The 21825-nt window shown below is 60.7% G+C and overlaps 1 protein-coding gene across 4 annotated transcripts; it reads left to right on the top strand.

Annotated features, from left to right (window-relative positions):
* Nucleotides 1-6284: 6284 nt before the first annotated feature.
* JRK (Jrk helix-turn-helix protein) lies at nt 6285-21474 on the top strand. Of its 4 annotated transcripts, none has more exons than XR_011246241.1 (3): nt 6285-6345; nt 9275-12185; nt 21233-21474. XR_011246241.1 is itself a non-coding variant. In XM_059995266.1 (2 exons), the coding sequence occupies exon 2, from the start codon at nt 9635-9637 to the stop codon at nt 11219-11221; it is 1587 nt and encodes a 528-aa protein (XP_059851249.1). In that variant the 5' UTR covers nt 6285-6345; nt 9275-9634; the 3' UTR covers nt 11222-12724. The 4 variants fall into 4 exon arrangements, 1 of the variants encoding a protein (XP_059851249.1); XR_011246239.1 differs by having other exon boundaries at nt 21228-21474; XR_011246240.1 differs by having other exon boundaries at nt 9275-12198; nt 21228-21474.
* The last annotated feature ends 351 nt before the right edge of the window (nt 21475-21825 follow it).

The following is a 21825-nucleotide window of genomic DNA, read 5'->3' as shown; positions in this document are numbered from 1 at the left end:
CAGCAGGGAGCAGACCTTGGGCGGCTTTATATGGTTCTGCTGGCTGGGGTGGGGGGGTGGCCGCCCACAGTCAACACCAGTAGCTTCCTGGCTGCAGGGCCCCAGGGCGGGGCAGGTCCCAATCTCCAGCCCCCAAACGGCTGCACCCTCCCGCTCCCTTTGGCCTTCTTTCTGCTTCGGGAAGGCAGAGCCTGCCCGGGGCAGGGGCCATTTCTCAGTCGCCCCAGGACGGGGCCCCAGACCACTTCTCCACCACCTCAGAGGGGCGGCAAGGCCAGAGAAAGGAGAGCGTATTCCCCAGATTCACTCACTCCTGTCTTTGACCCAGGTTGAGGGCCCCTCTCTCGGCCCCACTGTGCTCTGTGTGGGAGCCATGCTGACCCCTGTGGCTGAGTCCCACTGGGGTGACAGGCCTTGATCAGACGGCACAATCAGCAGGAAGGAAATGTGGGCTGCAGAGAGGGGGCCTGGTGGGGACCTTCTGGGGAGGCTGCCAGGTCGCACGGGTGTGGAGCACAGCGTACGGGCCGGAGCTGCGGGCCTTACCCTCATGACCTCACTCAAAACCCCGCCACACCGTGGCACTTTAGCTGCAAGAGAGTCCTGGAAATGCCGCGTCAGTGGCCTCCGCGGGACGAGGAGGTGACAAGAGCTCAGCACTGGGCCAGATATTTTCCATCCAGACCCAGGCCCCCTCTCCACCCTGTTTGTGTCCTGGGTCCCATAAGGATCCTGTAAAGGCTTCCACTGGCCAAGACCTGAGGGTGAGATGCTCAGCAGTCAGGCCACTTGTTCTGCCGCACCTGACGCCTGGGCCACCATGGCGGCAGCTGCATCCACGTCACCAGCCTTCTCCCATCACAGCAGCTCCAGCCAGCCTCTGGGACTGGCCTTTCCCCTCATTCCTCTGCACCAGGGAGGGCCGGTGGCTCCTGGCTGCTGCTGCCCTCTCAGCCTGACCCTCCCTTTGTGCCCAGTCTCCCTGGGACCCCTTGGAGTGTCGACCAGGTGGTGGCAGGCACAGGCTGCACCCACTGCCTGCTGGCCCCAGGGTGTGTCTGGGGGCGACGAGCTCCTCCTACAGGGGGAGAGGGCCTCTCATTTCCTCAGGTCTTCCTGGCCCTGTGGATGGCCTCGTGGAGCACATCTCACTCCCCTCCTTGGTTTACCCCCCAGAAAAGGGCCCAGGGCACGTCGGGGGTGGAAAGGATGTTGCCGGGCGCAACATCCTTAGGGGAAGGGGCTCCGTGGGCCGCAGGGAAGGCTGAGGGGCAGCGGATGCCTCGCAGTGGGGGGCAGCCCGGGAGCAGGGTGACAGGGCGGTGTGGGCCAGGGGTGCCCTGAGACCCGGCCCTCCCGGGATTCACAGCACTCCTGGGGTCTACCCCGACCCCAGCCCCCCAGCTCCCCCCAGGCCGGGCTCTGTCCCTTGGAGCGTGGGGCCCAGAGAGGGAGGAACTTGCTCAAGGTCACACAGAGGTGAGCGTGTCCCCTGCACCGGCGCACCTTCCTTGCCCACGCTACGTGCCTGGTACTTTCTCTCCGAACATGCCCCCCCCGCCCCCCGCCCCCTCAGCTCAGCTGCCTCACGTGGGATGTAAAATGTTTGTGCCTTCACTGTTCCCTTGTGGGGCTGCCCGTCTGCGCAGTTCACGGGGAGCTGCGGTGCCCTGGGCTGGGACCTTTCTTATCTGTTTTGTGTTCAAGGCACCCAGCACCTAGCACCAGCCTGAAGCACTCATTCTTCAAATATTGACACTTGCCCATGTGTTCGCTGATGTGATTTGATATGAAGTGGTTGCTGTAAGGCAGTGGTTCTCAGATGGGGGCGTTTCCGTGGCCCAGGGGACGTTTGGTGGGGCCTGAAGACATTTTCAGTCGCCCGAATGGGGGCGCTCCTGGCGTCCAGGGGTGCAGGCCGAGAACGCTTGTCCACACCCTGCCGTGCGCAGCACAGCACGACAGAGTCCTCGGCTGACGCAGGCAGGACCCGCCGGGAGCCCCGGCGTGGCGCCGCTTTGCTGGGGTTGGGACCCGCCACTCTCCCTTACGATGTTTCCCTCTGTGGTGGGAATCTCTGCTGTATTTTGGAGGCACGTAATTTGTCTGGTTGCACAGATTCACAGCCAGAGAGGAATTTGCCAGGATGAATCCCACCTGGACTCGGCCACGTCTGATGTAGGGAGGGTCTGGAGGAGACTTTGGGCTTTAGGGGTTAGTGCGGACCCTGTAATGCGTTAAGACTCCTGGGCTTATTGGGATGACGGGAATGCACCGTGCCTGTGAGAAGGACGTGAATTTCGAGGGCCAAGGGCGCAGTGCTATAGGCTGAACTGTGTCCTCCGCTAATTCATGTTAGAGCCCTAACCCCCAGCCTGACGGTTTTCAGAGAGGGGGCCTCAGGGTTGGATGAGGTCATGAGGTTGGGGCCCTCACGATGGGATTCGGTGACCTGAGAAGATGTGGCGCCAGCTCTCTCTACCACGCGAGGATACAGTACGAGGGAACCACCTGCAAACCAGGAATAGAGTCCCCACCAGAACCTGCCCGCCCAGGAACGCTGATCTCAGACTGCTGCGCTCCAGAACTGGAAGAGAAAAAATTCTCTTGTTTACGTCACCCAGACTGGTATTTTGTTATGGCAGCCCAAGCTGACCGAGATAGATGACCTAATGGACATGACTCAAATATAGAAGACCACGGCTGTGATGCCCTGTGGACAGTTATTAAACTCCACTCCTAATAACAGTTTGAGCTCTGACCTGGGCCCCAAACTGAGCTCTCACTGGGGTCAAAGTCTGAGCGCCGACCCTGGGCCAATGCTGAGCGCCATCCCGTCACTCATGCACTGGGCATGCAGTGAGCCTCAGTGGAGCCTGGATCCTTCGGTGGGATCCAGCTTTCCGGGAAGGCCTGTGGGGCTTTCCCGTGACTGCCTGCGGTCCCTCCACACAGGAATGGGGTCGAGGTGTGGCTTCGATGTGACTTCCCCTTAGCCCCCTTCATTTCCTCTGCTCTGCGGCCACCTCCTAGGACTCCAGATTTTCCTGTTCTCTCGTGGCCCTCCACCTGCCCGCCCAAACCGGTTGGGTTCCCTGGAAACCCTGCCTGTTCACATAGCTCAGAGATTTCCCTGATCTTGTCAGTGTGAAGCTGGGGCTGCTAGGACTGGTGGGGCTGGGCACTGCGGGGAGGCAGGCTGTGTAGGTTAGACCCACCTCACAGGGGTTCCTTACCAACGGGCCGCTGCCACCTCCTGGGGCTGCCACGTGGTTCCACACTTCCATGGACATCAGTTTTGGATGAATTCATTATTTTATGCAGAATTAATAAAAAAAATAAAGATGGGGTATACTGCAAAACTGCAACTGAATTCTCTTCCACATTTGTAGACATTTTCCTTTAGAAAAATGCATGTATCACCAGGAGGGTAACTGGTGCACTGCCAGATCCCTGACAGATTGGGGAGAGCGTCCACAGTGCCGGGCTCCCCATTATAGGTTCTCAAAGTTAAAGCCGTGTGCTGCAAGCTCCGACTCTGTGAGGGTGTCTCTGTGCGTGAAAACTGCACGTAGGAGCGACCGTGTGGAATGCGTGTGTGAGGGTGTGTTCCTGGGTGAGCAGTGCACGTGGAGGGCGTGTGTAAGTGCGTGTCCCACAGCTGAGTGTGCGTGCAGGACACTGAGACGCCGTCCACCTGATCGGTGCGCCAGCCCCACACCCTCTGTCCTGGGCTCAGGGGTCTCTGTCCCCAGAGAGCCCTGGTCGCAGAGGTGCCCCTCCTGTGTGTTCCCGAGTCCTCAGGGCCTCGGTGCCTCTCAGGACTGAGCCCCTAGCCGGCCCCCCTTCTCCTGTCCACTCCTACTTCCCCGAGCGAAGTCGGGGAGCCAGGAGCTCCGGCCACACCCCCAGCCCCCAAGTAAAGTCCCCTCTGCTGTGAGAAACCCTCGCCCTGGCTCTCGGGGGACCGGACGTCTCTCCACCCGAGGGTCTGGAACCTGGGCTGGGTGCCCAGCATGGCGCAGGCCAAGGGCCATGGGCAGAGGGGCCGCAGCACTCAGGAGCCCCGTGGGCTTGGAAGACAGTGAGAGCAGGACCTCGCCAGGCCTGGTGGCCCAGGAGGACCTTTCTGGGACACATGGGATGCCACTGGAGGGGGCGGTGAGGGGGCGTCTGCCCAGCCAGACCCTCTCCAAGGCCTTTGGGCTGTGGACAGTCTGGCTTGGTGGGGGGCCTGACCCTGTGCATTGGGGAGATACTTGGGGGAGGGGGCCCTCCATGCCAGGCTTCATGTGACACCAGGGGATGGTTTTCCTTCTCCTTGTCTCTTCCCGACCCCTTCCTCTCTGCCTGAGTGGACTCAGTCCTGGAGACGAGGCCCGAGGCTCCCAGTGTGATCGTGGGAGCATCGGCCCCAGCAGGTTCTGACGGGAGCAAGAGATCCGGTTCCCACAAGGTGGCAGCAGAGTGCCATGCGGGGATGAAGCCGGCCTTCCTGGGGTCAACCTCACCATCCCCGGAGACCCCGCTGGCTAAGGGCCCTCCAGTCCGCCGGGGGCAAGGGCAGAAGCCAGGGCCAGGGGAGGCAACAGCGGGTTCAGGGCGGCCTGGGGGGAGCGAGCAGAGGCCAGACGCTGCCTGCATGTGGAGGGCAGAGCGTGGGGGTGGGGGGACAGAGAGTCAGGGACGACTCCGCGTTTTTGGCCGGAGCGATGGAGACGTGGAGCTGCCACTCACCGCGGTGGGTGGTGTGAAGCTGGAGCCCGGCCAGGGGAGGGGTGCGAGCGCAGGTGTAGAAATGCCGGCTCGAGGGTTAGAAGGCTACGTACGTCGGGACGCTGGGTAGGGCACAGGCGGCTAGAGTTTGCGGGAGGGGTCCTGGCAGGAGGCATAAATTTGGGAGCTGCCTGCCTTTGCTGGTAGGCACAGCAGGAGACTGGAGGAGATCCCAGGAGGGGGCGTGGACAGAGAGGAGAGAGCCGAGGGGTGAAGCTGGCCCGTTGGGAATCAGCAGGGGAGGGTGAGGAAGGAGGGCCAGGGGTGGTCGCGTCCTGGGAGCCAAGGGAAGAAGGTGGAACGAAGAGGGAGAGAACTATTCAAATCTATCCTAGCTCCCTGTTGCTGCTGCTACACATGACCATAAACTGGGCTTAAAACAACACACAGGGCTTCCCTGGTGGCGCAGTGGTTGAGAGTCCGCCTGCCGATGCAGGGGACACGTGTTCGTGCCCCGGTCCGGGAAGATCCCACATGCCGCGGAGCGGCTGGGCGCGTGAGCCATGGCCGCTGAGCCTGCGCGTCCGGAGCCTGTGCTCCGCATCGGGAGAGGCCACAACAGTGAGAGGCCCCCGTATCGCAAAAAAAACCCCAAAACCCCCACACATTTATCATATTACAGTTCTGGAGGTCAGAAGTCTGACGCGAGCCTTACGGAGCTAAAAATCAAGGTGTCCACAGAGCTGGTTCCTTCTGCAGGCTCTTTTCCTTCTGCAGGCTCTTTTCCGTCTCCTGCAGGCCCTGCATTCCTTGGCTGGTGGCCCCTTCCTCCATCTTCTAGGCGCACACTCCATCCTGCGGCTGCTGTCACATCTCTTTTTCTCCCTCTGCCTGCATCCTCACATCCTTCTCCGGCTCTGTGCCTCCTTCCTCCCTCTTATGAGGACCCTGTGATGACACCGGGCCCATCCTCATAATCGGGATAATCTCCCATCTCAAAAATCGTAACGCAATTGCATCTGCAAAGTCCCTGATGCCATGTGAGGTGACCCAGTCACCAGTTCTGGGGATTCGAGCTTGGACGTCCTCTGCCCCCCCATGCAAAATACATTCACCCCATCCGAAGGTCCCCCAAATCTCAACTCATTACAGCATCAACTCAAGTCTGAATGTCATCCAAGTCTCCCCAGCTCAGAAATTTCAAATCTCATCATCCAAATCATCTAAATTAGGGGTGGATGAGGCCAGAGAGGAGGAAAACAGCGTTGGCCGGTGGACTTCGCAAAGGGAGGGGCTCAAGCACTGCCCTCCTTCATCAGAAACGTCCCGACTCGAGGCCTCCCGGCTGGGGGCGCCGGGCCCACCCTGCCCTGCTGCCACCCCTGCCCAGGACAAGAGGCCCCGCCTTTTCGGCCCAGAGATGCACCCATCTCCGAATCCGAGCCTACGGTCACCGCGCGCCCGCCGCTACCCGCGGAGACACAGAAACGCCGAGTCCCCCGGGCCGCCTAGAGCGTCCCGGAAGTGGCTGGGGGAAGGCGGAGCGGCGCGGACCGGCGGGGGGCGGGGCGCTTCCGGCCGGCGGTGGCGGCTCGGGGTCCGCACGTGAGTGGCGTTCAGGCTTCGCAGGTGAGTGGCGTTCAGGCTTGCGGGGGTGCCGGGCGGGGCCCGGGAACGAGCTGCTGGTGCGGAGCCTCCCCCGGGCCCCCGAAATCGAGCTGGTCTCTCCGCAGCCTCCCTCCGAGCCTGGCCGGGGCTTCCCCCCGAGGAAGGACCAGCCCTCGAGGTCCCTTCGCCAGGAAGGAGCCGGCCTGAGACCTGGCTGCTTTCTTTTCTTTTTGGTTTTTGCCTTTCTGCCCCAAACGTGGCCTCCGGCGTTAGAAACTCTGTCAAAGCAAGCCTCTCCCCTAACCCGAGCCGTCCCCCTGCTTCGGGCTGCCCACGGCCCCGCACCTGCGCCCACGAAGGAGGGGTCTGCGTGGGTAACTAACTGCCCGCCTCCTGTCTCTGCAGGGTGCGCACCCCCATGTCCGCCCCTGACCCAGGACCCCTCCCCATACCCTCTTGCCCCTCAAGACTTAATCCAGCCCTTCCTCGGGCCGGAACACTTGTGTCCGGAGTATTTTTCTGATAGTCGCCCCGCTCCCCACACACGCCCTTGCACACTACTGGCTACTGCCGAGGAAACGTGGTTTCTCACATCCTCCTCCTAAATTCCTCAAGCTCTCCTCTAAGGAAGAGCGTCTCCCCGCCTACAGGAAGGGGTAGAATGCAGGTGGTGCCCCACTCTTCTCTCTCCTGCCCCAACTCTGCCCCTGTGGCCCAAGAGGGTATCAGTGGCAAGGCTTCAAACCGTTTTAATTTTTTGGCCGTGTTGTTTCCTTTTGGTTTAAGAAATTGTTTCAGAAGCAATATCTGAATTGCACTTTTAAAGGAAGTTTTTGTCTCTCCAGCGGGACCAGTGTTTCCATCTCCCTTGTATCAGGCTCAGACGTGAGGAAGCGTCCACAGTGAGCCCGTGTCTGGCGCTGAGCCTCCTCCCGGTGCCACGTCTGGCCCTTCCTCCTGCCTTTTGTGCTTGGAGTCAGTCCCTCGCAAGTGACCGGGGGTCCCCTATTTCCTCCTGGTTTTTATGGTGGTTTTATATTAAATGTTTCCTTAAGGATGGATTATGGCCTTTAGTTCCCTCTGCTCTCCACAGGGCCAAGCAGTGCACAATCACACTGTCCCCCAGTAAATATTGCGTTAGCTGAAAAGGTCGTTCGGGATTTTCCCTAGCATCTTATGGAAAAGCCTGAACAAACTTTATAGCCAACCCAATAGGATGAAAATAGGTCCCAGCAGGCTCGGCACCCGCACTTTGCAGACCAGGAGACTGACTCAGAAGGGTTAAAGGACGTACCTTGGGCTGGCTGCTGACATGCCTAGGATTTGTCTTTGGGACTCTTGCTACATCTGAATAAACTTCATTTCTGTTGAGCGGTGGTCTCAAGGGGCTACCATTTTATGTTGCACACGTGAGTAGTCCTGTGGCCTCACCCGTGGCGTGAAGTTGGACAGAGCCGAGTGTGAGGGTTTGGGAGGGAGGTGAGGTGGGAGTTGCTGCCTTTCCACGCTGGGACCTGGCGACGGATGCTGTCAGCTGCCTGTGGTGCTGCCTCGGTGACCGGGCGAGAGGGAAGCCAGGGGACACAGCTGGCCAGGAGGGAGAAGACAGGACTCGTGACAGACACGCCACACGGCCCGAGCAGACCAGCCAGGGCTGGTCAGTGTGGGGATAACAGCTCTTCACTCCTCAGGGGCTGGAAGAAGTTGGCATTTTACCAGGTGACACGTGACAGGGCTGTGATTCTCACAGGCTGCCTAGGTCAGCCAGGACCATCTGCTAAGTCCTACATGTCTGCTCCACGGAGCAGGGAGGGGTGGGGGGCGTTTGGGGAAGTCGTCATAGAGGGATGGACATGACCAGCTGGAAGGGACCGTAATGACCCAGATCTTTATGGGGATGAAAGGTAGGTGATGATGAAAGACAAGTTAGACCAGAGCTGTGGGCTTTATATAAGGCACTTTTCTTTATGTTCTCTTACTAGCTTTAACCAAAGACGTGTATGTCAACTTAAACACGAAGTTTACTCCTTACAAGGTTACATAACTGATGCAGGAAGACCACCCTGCTCCCAGCGGGGCCAAAAGACAGTTCTCGTATTTTTGTTTCCAGCATGAATTAGTAATTTATTCATAGAGTGTTCTTGATCAACGAGTATTCAGGAAGCCTGCTCTGACCTGGCCCTTTCCAGTGTCCTGTGTGTGTGTAAGGGAGGGAGGGTGCGTGTGAGTGTTGTTTGCACGCTCACGTGTGACTGTGCGTCCAGAGGCATCCTTGGCGTCTGAGCATGTCGCTGTGGGGACCAGTAGCTGAGAGACTGGCAGCCCCTCTGGGAGGAGCCCGAGGCCTACCAAGGCCTGGTTTTCTAGAAGCAGTTTGGGGCCTGCTGTCAAAGAGAGGGTTTGAGGGGACCTTGTTTCAGAAGAGGTTTGCAGGTTCCTCAGCCCCGGAAGTCTAGAGGAATCCCTGCCCCCTGCAGCACCTCCATCCCCTGCCTTGGCCGCCCTCAAAGGAACAAGGGCTTTGTGAAGGTGGATAGGTCAGGTGGGCCGAGAGCAGCTACAGCGGGAAGGTTGGTTCTGGAGGTGGGACGTGGCTCTGAGGTCGCCCAGCGCCTATGGCTTCCTTGCTTCGTCCAGTGGCATCGCCCTTGGCGTTTTCCCGGGAGGCCAGGTTGCTTCCAAGAGAGCCACTTTCAATTTGGAGCCGTAGCGAGCGACCCAGAGGTCACTGTGGAAGCTGAGAAGTGCCAGTGTGCCCAGCGCGCCAGGCAGCCCCCCTCCGCCGGGCAGGCCTCTTCCCTGTGCCACCTGCCGGCCAGCTCGCGTGTTCATCGCCTCCACGACACCGCCCCCTGCCGCTCCCCAGCACGTCGAAAGTAGCGGATGTGCCTACGGTGGTCGAGGCACAGGCTCCGTAACGTTTTTCTTTCTTCCCCCTTTTGCTTTCCAGCTGCTAAAGCACGATGTGCGTGAGAGAGGCACCCACGGCTCAGACGGTGAAATCTCGATTTGCCGGAAACCAGCTCCTGGGGCCCCTTTACCTTCCGGTCCGTGTTTGAGGGGAGAAGCTGCCACCGTCCCTGCAGAGAAGGCTGGAGGTTCCAACCGTGGAAGCCTCGGGCGGCTGACACTCGTCCCCCCTGCAGAGAGGGCCGGGAAGCTGCCCGAGCCAAGAAGGGGCCTTGGCTCGTGGCGGCCCGCATCAGCAGGACGCCAGTGGGCGAGGGAGGTGGGAGGGGAGGGAGGCTTGGAAAGGCCTCCAGTACTGGCTCAGGTGCGACCCCTGTCGGCCGGGACGAGCCCCCTCCTCATGGCCTCCAAGCCGGCTGCCGGGAGGACCCCGGGGGAGAAGCGCAAGAGGGTGGTGCTGACCCTGAAGGAGAAGATGGACATCTGCCGGCGCCTGGAGAAGGGGGAGAGCAGGAAGGCGCTGATGCAGGAGTACAACGTGGGCATGTCCACCCTGTACGACATCAGGGCCCACAAGGCCCAGCTGCTCCGCTTCTTCGCCAGCTCCGACTCGGACAAGGCCCTGGCGCACCGGCGCACGCTGCACACGCCCAAGCTTGAGCGCCTGGACCGCGTGCTGTACGAGTGGTTCCTGGTGAAGCGCGCCGAGGGCGTGCCCGTCTCGGGCCCCACGCTCATTGAAAAGGCCAAGGACTTCTACGAGCAGATGCAGCTGACCGAGCCCTGCGTGTTTTCTGGCGGCTGGCTCTGGCGTTTTAAGGCCAGACACGGCATCAAGAAGCTGGACGCGTCCAGCGAGAAACAGGCGGCCGACCACCAGGCTGCAGAGCAGTTCTGTGGCTTCTTCCGGAGCTTAACCGCCGAGCACGGCCTGTCCCCCGAGCAGGTGTACAACGCCGATGAGACCGGCCTCTTCTGGCGCAGCTCGCCCAGTCCCAGCCCAGAGGGCGGGGCGGTGCCCGGCCCCAAGCAGAACAAGGACAGGCTGAGCGTGCTCATGTGTGCCAACGCCACGGGCTCCCACAGGATCAAACCCTTGGTGGTCGGGAAATGCGGCGGCCCCAAGGCGGTCCAGGGCATCCAGCACCTGCCTGTCGCGTACAAGGCCCAAGGTAACGCGTGGGTGGACAAGGAGATTTTTACTGACTGGTTCCATCACATCTTTGTGCCCGCGGTGAAGGAGCACTTCCGAGCCGTGGCTCTGCCCGAAGACAGCAAGGCCATCCTCCTGCTGGACGGCTCCCGCGCCCACCCGCGGGAGGCCGACTTAGTTTCGGAGAACATTTTCACCATCTTCCTGCCCGCCAGCGTCACCTCCCTGATCCAGCCCATGGACCAGGGCATTCGCAGGGATTTCATGAGGAACTTCGTCACCCCTCGCGGCACGCTGCAGGCCTTCACCCCCCGATGCAGCGTGCACGATGCCGTGCTCGACGTGGCCTGCGCCTGGAACGCGGTGCCGGGCGCCGTCTTTAGCCGGGCCTGGAGGAAGCTGTGGCCCGAGGTCACGCTCGTCGAAGGCTCGTCTTCAGAGGAGGAGCCCGAGCGCCTCAGGACGAAGCCTCCCGACCAGACCTTCGTGCACATCCCCAGGCTCGGGGGAGGCGCCCCGGCCCGCCTTGGGAGCACGGCCACGGGGAGTCCCGAGCTGGCCGAGGCGGGGGTGGGTGACGAGGCGGCCTGGGAGCAGGCGGCTGCATCCTTCGACGCCGTGGTGCGCTTTGCGGAGGGGCAGCCCTGCTTCTCGGCCCAGGAGGTGGGCCAGCTGCGCGCGCTGCGCTCCGTGTTCGGCAGGCGGCAGCAGGCGCAGCGGTGCAGGGCCCTCAGGGCCGCAGTCAAGCTCGAGGCGCCCTGGGAGCACGCTGGGCCTCGCGGCGCCCCGCCTCGCTCCCCTCTGCCCGGCTCGTCCACAGCGGGTGAGGCCTGAGGCAGCGGGGCCCGACCTGCGGTCTCAGGGGTCACGTCCCTCAGGACGGCCCGCCCCGTCCGGGTTTTGCCGTGTGGCCTGTCGTGCCACATGGGTGCCAGTGGGTCTTCCTGAAGGGCCCACCCAGACCCAAAACGTACCGGAGCCTCCGGTGGCCGGAAGCCAGCCTCGTGTTTTCTGGCTGAGCCTTGCTGTGTCCAAGGGTGGAGATGTCTCTCTGTCCAGGTGGGGAAGAGCCGCCTTCAGCCGACCAGTGGCGGTACCCGCTGCCACTTGACTGGGCTGGTACTTCCTGTGGCCCACCGCTCCCCTTCTCCAGGACTCAGTCTGCTGGTCTGGGGGCCGGCCCTGAGTCGGGCAGTTCACTGAGGGCGGGACTCAATAGAATAAGAGTCGGTGTGGGCCCTGCCTGTGGCTCTGCAGGCCACACGTCCCCCTTCAGTCGTGAGCTCACGTAGCAGCACGAGTTTCTCCATGCTGCCAGCACATCCCGCCTCTCAGGCTCAGACCCCAAGATGCAGCAGGCTGCGCGCCTACTTGATGTGGTAGAAGTGCTCCGTTAAAGCCAGCAGGAGCGGGCGGCTGGGCCCGTCACCCCAACGTGGGGCCACAGGGCACTGCCAGTGTGTCGAGCATCTTGGCTCCGAGTCCAACCTACAGGCCTCATCCCCCATAATTTCACCTTTACAGCCCCTGCATTAATAAACTTTGACCAGATGTTCAGAAATTAGCCTTAGGCGATATAACAAAAACAGTAAAGCTCGCAGCTGAGCTGTCTAGCAGGATTTGAACTCCTGTTTTCAGCTGTGGAAAGCTGGCTGTGCTGGTGGTCTCGCAAAGGCCGGTCGCGGGATGGCGCGGCTGTGTTTCCTGTGTTGCAGCTGATTCCCACGTTCTGCCGTGTCGCTCATCAGCACAGCCGTAGGACGGAGCCCCTTATCGGCCGCGGTCGCCCTCTTCGAATGTACGTGAAATGGGTGAGCTTTTCTGTGCTCTTTTCACTGCTTCGCCTTCAGTTGCATCCCCTTCTTGGGTAGCTGAATCGGCACATAGTTTTCATTCCTGTGTTTGTTGCGTGCCGAGAGCCCTCCATGAGAGCCGAGGAGAGCTGAGGGCTTGCTTCGCAGTCGGCTCTCTGGTGTTTCTACATCTTTCCCAGCAGTGCGGTGGCAGTCACGGCCGGCCCGGCGCTGCTCTGTGGACCGTGCGTTTCCTGCTTCAAATGCGGGTATGAAGATTGTGAAACAAGCACAGATCGTTTTCACAGTGTCGTTGCTGATTCTTTGGGCCAGATTGCCTCCTGCTGTGTTGTCACATCGGTTTCCTTCCCGTGTTTGGGGCGACATCTGTGCACCATGTACTTCTGTGCCACTTTTGGACTCCTGTGTGTCCCCTGTGTGGTTGAATTGCAGCTGCTTGAGGTGTTGACAGGGTTAGATGTCAGGGGCGGCAGCGTGGAGATGGACAGACACGCGGAGAAGCTCCCTCCCCACTGTCAGCCCCTCGACCCCAGCCCAGTGGTTCTGGAGTAGCGGGACTGTGCTGGGGGGGGGACGGCCCCCCGTAGGTGCTCTGTCCCCACCAGACTGTAGACCCCAGGCCAGACTCCTGTCCTGCCGTCACAGCCTGCCCCCGTCCTGGCTGTGTTGTGGCCGATCAATGAGCACTCGTCACGGACCGGCTGAGGGAGTCTGTTCTCCTTCCAGGACCAGACACGCCCCCTGTGCTGCGTTGTTCTTCAGGGGCGGGACTCGGCCCTGCCTGCTTCCCTCTCCCCTAACGAGCCGGCACGCCCCCTCCTCATGGCCTCAGTGCTGGAGATCCTGGGCGGTGCGAGGTTTCTCGGGGTGCAGACTGAGGTGCGCGTGCCCGGGGAGGACCGGAGCCCGGCGGCGCCCAGCTACCCATGGGTGCCCCGCCTCTGCCCCGCCCCTGAGTGCCCACCCCTGGGGCTTTGCTCTTCACTCACCATCCAGTTTCTGAGAGCCTCAAGGGGTCAGAATGTTCTGGTCTCAGAATCTTTCCTAAACAGTCTTAGGGGGCCCCACTGGACTGGGTGCGAAATCGGAGCCGGGTGGGAAGGCCTCCTTATCTGCCCGTGCATCGGCCCCTCTGTCTCCTCTCCTGAAGCCCCCGGGGGCAGTGGGGTCTCCATCCTGCTGGCAGAGCCTCTTCCAGGCCCCCTGCCCACCCTGCAGGGGCAGCGGGAGTGGTGCACACTCCTCCCACCCCAGGCAGGCAGCACCGGTGCCCTGGGATAAGCCCAGGAGTCGTCCCTGTCGGGACTCGGCGGGCCCCTTCCGGTCTGTTTGCCCACCTTGACCTTCCCCCTTCTCGGTGGTCAAAACGACTTGGCAGACCCCGAGCTGGGAGGAAGCTGCCTGCGGCCGCACCGTGTCCTCAGCCTTTCCTTCCCTCTGCGGGAGGAATCGGGGCGTCCCCGGAGCTGGACGGGCAGCAGGTGCCACCCCTGCCTGTGGTGGATAAGGGACCGTTCCTGGGCACTGCCCGCAGTGCCGGGATCCAGGGAGAGGAGACCAGAGTCTGCTGGGAGGCCTGGGGCCCCCGACTCAGGACAGGCAGCCTCCGCCGGGGTTGCCCCTTGCCTGAGCCTGGCCGAGCAAAGGCTGGACTCGCAGGTTGTAGATGGAATTCAGGCATCTGCCAGGGGCTGGGTGGGTCGGTGGTCCTTCACAGTCTCTTTTGCTTTGGATCCGCTGCCTGCACTGCCTGCTCCCCAGTGCTGGGGGGTCTGCAGGCGCCCCAGGTTAGACCCACGGTGTGGGATGTCCTGGAGGTCCTCCAGTTGGGGAAGGCTGAGCCTGCGTAGGGGTCTGGGGTGAACTGCCCCGCCTCACCAGTGTTTCCTGCGGGCGGGGGGAGGCAGCTGAGGCCCTGCCCTGGGCGTGTCCACGTGGTAGCACTCACACCTCTGGTGAGCCAGGTGGTGGGGTAGGGGGGATTGGAGGGTGGGTGGGTGGAGGGCAGATGAATGAAGAAAGGAAGGCAGGCAGTTGCAGCCTCTGCTTGGACCTTTTTGAGCCAGGATTACCCAGGTCGGAAGGCAGAGCCCTTTGGAGGCAGCTCGGGGCCACCGTAGCCAGATGTTTCTGGAGGGATGGAGGTCGGCGGCAGGGACACACGCTGCTTCTGTTCCTGGGAGGCTGTGGCACAGGGGCAGCAGCATTTTGGGCAGACAGGACCTGCCTGGGCAGCCCCAGGAAGGAGGCATCCGCAGGCACCAGCGTCAGTGGGTTTTCTTGGTTCGTAAACGTGCTTCTGTTTCATCCACGTGTAGCGTTGCTCAGCGCCTGCTGCGTGCTGGGCATTGGGCTCAGCTTGAGGCCAGAGGGTGGTCAGACAAAGTCCCTGTCCTGCTTCCAGGGAACACAGGTCTCCCGAGAAGGGCTGCGGGGGCGGCCGCCCCGTCCGGCAGTTGCTTTCCCGGGTTGCAGCCGCCGTGTCCGTGAGGACGCGGGGCACGTTGCTGAGGGGAGCCCAGGTTGTGTGTGAGGGTGCTTCACCTGCGTGGCAGGCCCGGGAGGCCTGGATTGCTGCCCCTTCCACCTACCACTCAGCTCCGGAAGCAGGGCTGTCACTCACCCCCAGCCCCAGAACTGTGCGCAGAGGTTCTTCCCGGGGAGGAGCGGACCGTGGGACAGAGCTCCTGGCCCCTCTGCTAAGGAGCTGACTTGGTTTGCTGCAGAGTGTGGAGAAGTGCAAGCCTGAGGCTGCTCTCAGAAACCGGACGTCGTGGAGAAAGGCCAGTGGGAGGAGGTTGATAGATGTACTGGTGATGCAGGCTAAACCGTAGGCTGTCTGTGGGTCAAGGAAAAAGTCTCCAGCACTGAGCTCAGTATCGATTCCTTCAAAGGAGCCAAATTTGACTGGATTGGTCTGAGAAGCAGCGTACACCCAGGGCGTTGTTAAAAACAACAGAGCAGCCGGCCAGCTGTGAGTGGAACTTAACAGCTGGCTGTGGGCAGGGGCCACACAGAGCTTTGGCAAAACCACTGCCATGGGGTGGGAGGTGGGCGGAGTGGGGGCCTGCTGGAGGCCGCACCCCTGAGAAGGAGCATGGGGGCTCCGTCAGGGGCTGCAGGGGAGGCACTGAGGTGACCCAGCCAGCCAAACATGAAGCAAGCAGATCACAAGTCCCAGTTTGGGGTGACCAGTACCCGGAGCTGGTAGATATATGTCCTAAAAGGATCCGTTTCCAACCAAACATTATGAACATGCAAAGAAACAGGAAAATACGGCCACATACCATATTGTTACCAAAAAGCAGGCAACGGACACTGCCTCAGGGAGTGAGATGTTGGATTTAACAGGAAAAGACTTCCAATTGGCCTTTACAAATGTGGTCAGAGAACAAAAGGAAACCATGATTAAAGAAGTAAAGGGGGAAAAAAGAAAGGAAGGTATCAAGTAGAGAGTATCTATAAAAAGATTATAAACAAAAAGTTACTTTAAAAAACCTGGAGGGACTTCCCTGACGGTCCAGTGGTTAGGACTCCACGCTTCCACTGCAGGGGGCACGGGTTCGATCCTTGGTCGGGGAGCTAAGATCCCACATGCCGCGGGGCGTGGTCAAAAAACAAACACACCCTGCTTCTGTGACCATCTTATTTTTATTTTTTTGCAGTACGCGGGCCTCTCACTGTTGTGGCCTCTACCGTTGCGGAGCACAGGCTCTGGACGCGCAGGCTCTGGACGCGCAGGCTCAGCGGCCATGGCTCACGGGCCCAGCCGCTCCGCGGCATATGGGATCTTCCTGGACCAGGGCATGAACCTGTGTCCCCTGCATCAGCAGGCAGACTCCCAACCACTGCGCCACCAGGGAAGCCCTTCTGTGACCATCTTAAAGGAAACTCAGCTATCTTAATTAAGAATAGACAGACGACACCTTAATACAAGTATTAAAAAAAAAACAAAAAAAAAACATTCCTCTTAAAAAAAAAAAAAAAACCATGGAAATTCCAGAGTTGAAAAGTACAACAGATGAAAAATTCACTGGAAGGGCTGTACAGTAGATGTGAACTAACAGAAGAATTAGCGATCTTGATAGCGCTCGAGATTGATAGATTATTCCATTCAAAGAACAGGATGGAAAGAACGAAGAAGATGGATGGTCTCAGAGCCACGTGGGACAGTCTCACCCACTGCCCAGAAAGGAAGACCGAGGCGGGAGTAGCAGCCTGGTCCTCCATCGTGGTTGGAGGTCGTGCCGCTGGGACCTCAGCCCTCCCGAGCCACCGCTGCTGCCTGCCGCCTCTCCTACCCAACCGGGCCTACGGGGGGCACAGGCCTTCGCGGGTGGACGTGGGGCCTGTCCCTGTGACGGCCCCATTTCACGGAGGGGTCCTGAGGCCTGCCCCAGACCGCAGACTTCCTGCTGTGTGACGCCCGGTCAGTGTGGCCACCGCTGTGGACTTTGGGCAGGAGGGGATTCTTGGGCAGTGCCGGAAGGGTGGGCTGGATACCCCAGGCTCAGTGGGGGAATGGCCACATCCCTCTGACACGTGCGCAGGCACAAAAAGCCCATCGCTACCGCAAAAAAAAAAAAAAAAGGCAAGAAACAATCAGGCAAAAATAATTGGGCTTCCCTGGTGGTGCAGTGGTTGGGAGTCCGCCTGCCGATGCAGGGGACACGGGTTCGTGCCCCGGTCCGGGAGGATCCCACATGCCGCGGAGCGGCTGGGCCCGTGAGCCATGGCCACTGAGCCTGCACGTCCGGAGCCCGTGCTCTGCAACGGGAGAGGCCACAGCAGTGAGAGGCCCGCGTACAGCAAAAAAAAAAAAAAAAAAAAAAAGCCCATCACGCTGGCCAGGGCCCAGGAACTGGACTCTGGAAGCGAGTCCTGCTTCTTGTCGTGAGCAGCCCCAGTGAGAAGAGGAGCCAGAGGCCCAGCGGGGTGGGGGCCCCAGCGTAGCTCCTGGGGTCTGGGTTTTACTGGCTGCCCCCAGCCCCTGGCAGAAGCCAGGCTGTGAGGTGTGGTTGTCACCCCTCTGACACAGCCTCTCCAGGGACGGTCTTCCAGCCTGGGGCCAAGGAGTGTGTGGATGTGGAAACTGCAGGGGGTTGTGGCACCCTCACAGACCCTTCCAGACCAGGGGCCTGGTCACACGCTGAGCCCTTTGTTCTGTCTTCAGGGTCTGCACAGTGCCCTCTGCTGGGCTCATGAGGGAGTGTAGGTGGCCCCAGCCTAGAGGCTTGAAGGAGCTGGAAGGTTCCTGATCAGCCAGGACTCAGGGATCTGCTGTGCTTGGCCTGGGTGAACCCTGACCCTGGTCCCACGCTGAGCCTGGCCCTGGTCCCACGCTGAGCCTGGCCCTGGTCCCACGCTGAGCCCTGGCCCTGGTCCTGGTCCCACGCTGAGCCCTGACCCTGGTCCCACTCTGAGCCCTGGTCCTGGTCACACTCTGAGCCCTGACCCTGGTCCCACGCTGAGCCCTGGCCCTGGTCCCACACTGAGCCCTGGCCCTGGTCCTGGTCCCACGCTGAGCCCTCAGCCTGGCCCCCATGTTCCCTTAGCTCATAAGGAGGGCAAAACCAGGGAGCCTGGAGCCCTGAGTAGGTTTCACTCCTCTCCTGGGGGAAGGCAAGAGCCTTTGCTGACCTCCTCCCTCCTCCCCCACATGTGACTCAGTGCTCTCTGTGGTCACAACACTCCCCCTCCTCCGCCTCCGCCCCAACTCCAGGTGCAGTGCGGTTCCAGGCCCTGGGTGACAGTGTCCCGGGGGTGGAGAGTGACTGTGAAGCTGACTCACTGCACGGCGGGGGAGGTGTGAGCGTCAGAGCTGGGCTCGCCCAAACGCAGACCCCAGCTGGTCCAGGCGGCTCCTGCGGGAGCATCAGGGCTGCGCCAGGCCCTGGTCATCGGGTGGGCAGGCGCACACAGGGCCCAGAGCCGAGACCCTTCCAGCCAGCCCCATTCGCAGAGACCATGGGGCTTGGGGGCCCAGCAGCCAGCTGCCCTGCCTCTGCCCCTCCCTCTCCAGGGACCTGGGCTCTGGCCCCTCCCAGTCACGAACTGGGGCCAGTGGCCTCTGGCTGCAGAAGTCAGGCTGTAGGCTTTGCGGTGGGGAGGGCCCCAGAGAGCCCGCCGGGGGCATCCTGCAGGGGCGGGGAACCTCCTTCTCTGTCCAGCCTGGCCCTGTGCTCACTCAGACACAGGTCCCACCTCCACAGGCCCGCAGACAGACACCGGTGGAGCCCAGGGGCTGGGAGTCACAGGCTGAGAGAGCTTCCCAGGGGGACAGTGGGAGGCCAGAAGAGGCCCGTGAGAGCAAAAGACCAGTGTCCTGGAGGGGGTGGGACCTTCCTGTTGGGGGCCCCTCTGCCAGGCTGTGGTGTCCCGACTGCAGTGGGGAACCTCTGAAGGTGGGGATTGGGGGACAGAGGTGTGAAGAGTGAGGGGCTGGGGAGCGGGTGATGGGCAGGCCCTGCGCCCTTGTTCCCCAAGGCTTCGGTGTGAGCTCAGGCCTCCAGACACCGAGACACTGGCCGCCACGAGAGTGGGCGGGGCCTCACTGCAGTGGAGAAGATGGACACCGGCTTTTATGTCTGGACCTGGCATGAGCGGGGGCCTGTGCCCGGCCTTCCCGCATCCCTGCAGTTCCCCAACAAGGCCTGGAGGTGGCCCTGCTCCCCACTTCCAGATCAGGACCCCACGGAGCAAGGGTGAGGTGGCCCTGGGTCCAGGTCCCGACCCTGTATCCTCCAGGCTCGCTCTCCATCTCTCCGCCACAAGCAGCGTACCCGCAGCCTGGCCAACAGCTATGGGAGGCTGAGGCCCCACTGACAGCAGACGGAGAAACGGAACAGGAGGGCGAGAGAGGGTGGGGGGTAGGGGGCAGCCGGAAGAGGGGTCTAAGGAGGGATCTGTTAGCTTAGGAAGCAGCTTGGGCCCCAGGATGCTCCTCTGAGAAGGGGGCTCAGCTGCGGTTTCCAGCGAGTGGGCATCTGTTCCCTCATTTTATTAATAACGCAGAACAGTGATGTCACTGGGCTCTCCGTGAGCCAGCCACTCCACTGACCGATTCTTCCTAATTGCGAAAAAGGAGTCTAGGTGTCCTCGGGAGGCTCTGCAGCGGATTCCACGAGGCCTTGAGTTGCCGCCGTCCACTAGACGCGGGCGTCTGGGCTGCCCCGCCATCCTAGAAGGGGGGCCCAGCCAGCAGGCGCGGTGACCTCGGCATTGAGGCTCAGGCCTGGTGGTCCTGGGCCTCCAGAGAGATACTGCTGGGCACCAGGCTGGCAAAGCAGCCTGGGCCGGGGGTGGGCAGCTGCTGCTACACCCCAGCTGGAGACCTGGATGAGACCATGGGGCGGCAGCTAAGGGTGAGAGCTTGCGGCGCCGGCTGGCCCGGTTCAGTGCCCGTCTCCTTGCCTCCCGCGGCCCTGCTGTCGCCTCCACCCCAAGCAGCACTGGTCCTCGTTCAGTGGTTTGTCACTGAGAGGACTGAAGGTCGGACGTCAGAACACAAAATGGGTATTTCCGCAAACGCTTCGAAGTTCACCACCCACCTCAGCTCTGGTTCTCACAGGAAGGGACTTTCTTCTTTAGTGACAGAAAGGTCCTCCCAGCTTGTTTGCAAGAACGGGGGCTGGAAGCCACACTCTGTTGAGGACAAGCACAGTGCTCCCCGCGCCCTGCCCCGGGTCCGTGCGCGGCCCATGCTGCAGTTGCATCTGATCTGTCCAACAAAGCGGAATCTTCCAGACACTTGACGACAGGGCCTCATCCGACCACTGGGTCACAGCTGTCATCCCATGATTCAGACACCTCTTGGAGACCCTTCTGGGGGGCTGGAGATGGGGCCACCTGGACAGACAGCCGCCCACTGCCCCCAGAGGGCAAAGTTGTCCTTATAGGAAGCAACGGTCTGGAGTTGGATGGTGAACTCCTTTTCTCCAATTAGGAAGGTGGGTTCAAGTGCGTGGCCACAAGAGCACGACTGGAACTTGAGCCCAGATCTGCCTCCCTCAAGGCCCTCACTCTTCATCAGTGAAGTGCACCGCCAGCCAGAGGGCAGGCGGGTCAGGGTGGTCGTGTGGATGGTGAAGGTGGTGATAGTGATGTCGATGGCTGTGCTGGGAATGACGGTGGGGTGCGGTGGTTACGGAGGGTGGAGAGGAGATGGTGGGACACGGTGACAGTGGTGATGGTTGTATGTACTGTGCGCAGTGGAGGTGGTGGCTTTGACGGTGGTGACAGGAGTGATGGGGGGTGGAGAGGATGGTGGGGCTGGGGACGGTTGATGGTGGAGGTCACGGTTATGATGGGGGGTGTGGTAGAGGTGACAGTAATAGTGGATGAGGACGAGGATGCTGGCGATGGGGGTGCTATGGTCTGGATGTTCGTTTAACTGCTGAAATCCTAACCCCTAAGGTGATGGTACTTGGAGGTGGGGCTTTGAGAGGTGGTCAGGTTATGAGGGTGGAGCCTTGCTTTGGGTTAATGCCCTTAAAAAAGAGACCCCAGAGAGCCCCCTCGCCCCTTCCGTCACCTGAGGACACAGTGAGGTCTGCAGTCCACAACCAAGAAGAGGGCTTTCACCAGAACCCTACCACCCTGGCACCCTGACCTTGGATTTCCAGCCTCCAGGACGGTGCGAAGTCAGTTTCTGTTGTTCACGAGCCCCCCCGGCGGTGGTATTCTGTTCGGAGCAGCCCGGGTGGAGGCAGGCGGGGATGAAGGTGGCGTGGTGGCAAGGGTGCCGGTGCTGAAAGCGGGGCAGTGAGGAGCTCGTGTGATGGTGGTCGTGGTGGTTTTAACAGTGGTGGTGATGTTGGGGATGGTGGGTGCTGTGGATTGGATTGTGTCCCCCTGCCCAGAGTCATGTGACGAAGCCCTAACCCCCGCAGGACAGTGTTTGGAGATAGGGCGTTGAGGAGGTGATTATGGTGAGAGGAGGTCATGAGAGTGGGGCCCTAATCTGATAGGACTAATGCCTGTATCCGAAGAGGGTGATCACTCTCAGTTTCTCTCTTTCTCGCAAGCCAAGAAAAGGCCCTGTGAGAACACTTCGAGAACACAGCCATCTACTAGCCAAGAGAGCTCTCTCCGGAAACCTAATGGGCTGCCACCCGTATATTGGACCTCCCAGCCTCCAGAACTGTGAGAAATAAATGTCTGTTGTTTAAGCCACCCAGTCTGTGGTATTTTGTTGCAGGGTTCTGAGCTGACTGAGACAGTGGGGATGGTGAGGGTGATGGTGGTGATGGAGGTGGTGATGATGATGGTGATAATGTGGTGGTGATGGTGGAAATGATGATGACAGTGGTGATGATAGGGTCATGGTGGTGATGGTGGTGATGGTGGTGATGACAGTGGTGATGATGGTGGTGATGGTGGTGATGATGAGGGTGATGATGGTGATGATGATGATGGTGGTGATGACGGTGGTGATGGTGGAAATGATGACAGTGGTGATGATGAGGGTCATGGTGGTGATGATGGTGGTGGTGATGGTGGTGATGGTGATGATGGTGGTGATGATGATGACAGTGGTGATGAGGGTGGTGATGATGATGGTTATGATGATCGTGATGATGAGGGTGATGATGTTGGTCATGGTGGTGATGACGGTGGTGATGA

This window comes from Delphinus delphis, chromosome 17 (genome assembly GCF_949987515.2).
Source record: "Delphinus delphis chromosome 17, mDelDel1.2, whole genome shotgun sequence".
Taxonomy (NCBI): Eukaryota; Metazoa; Chordata; class Mammalia; order Artiodactyla; family Delphinidae; genus Delphinus; species Delphinus delphis.
This window is presented reverse-complemented; position numbering and strand designations above follow the sequence as displayed.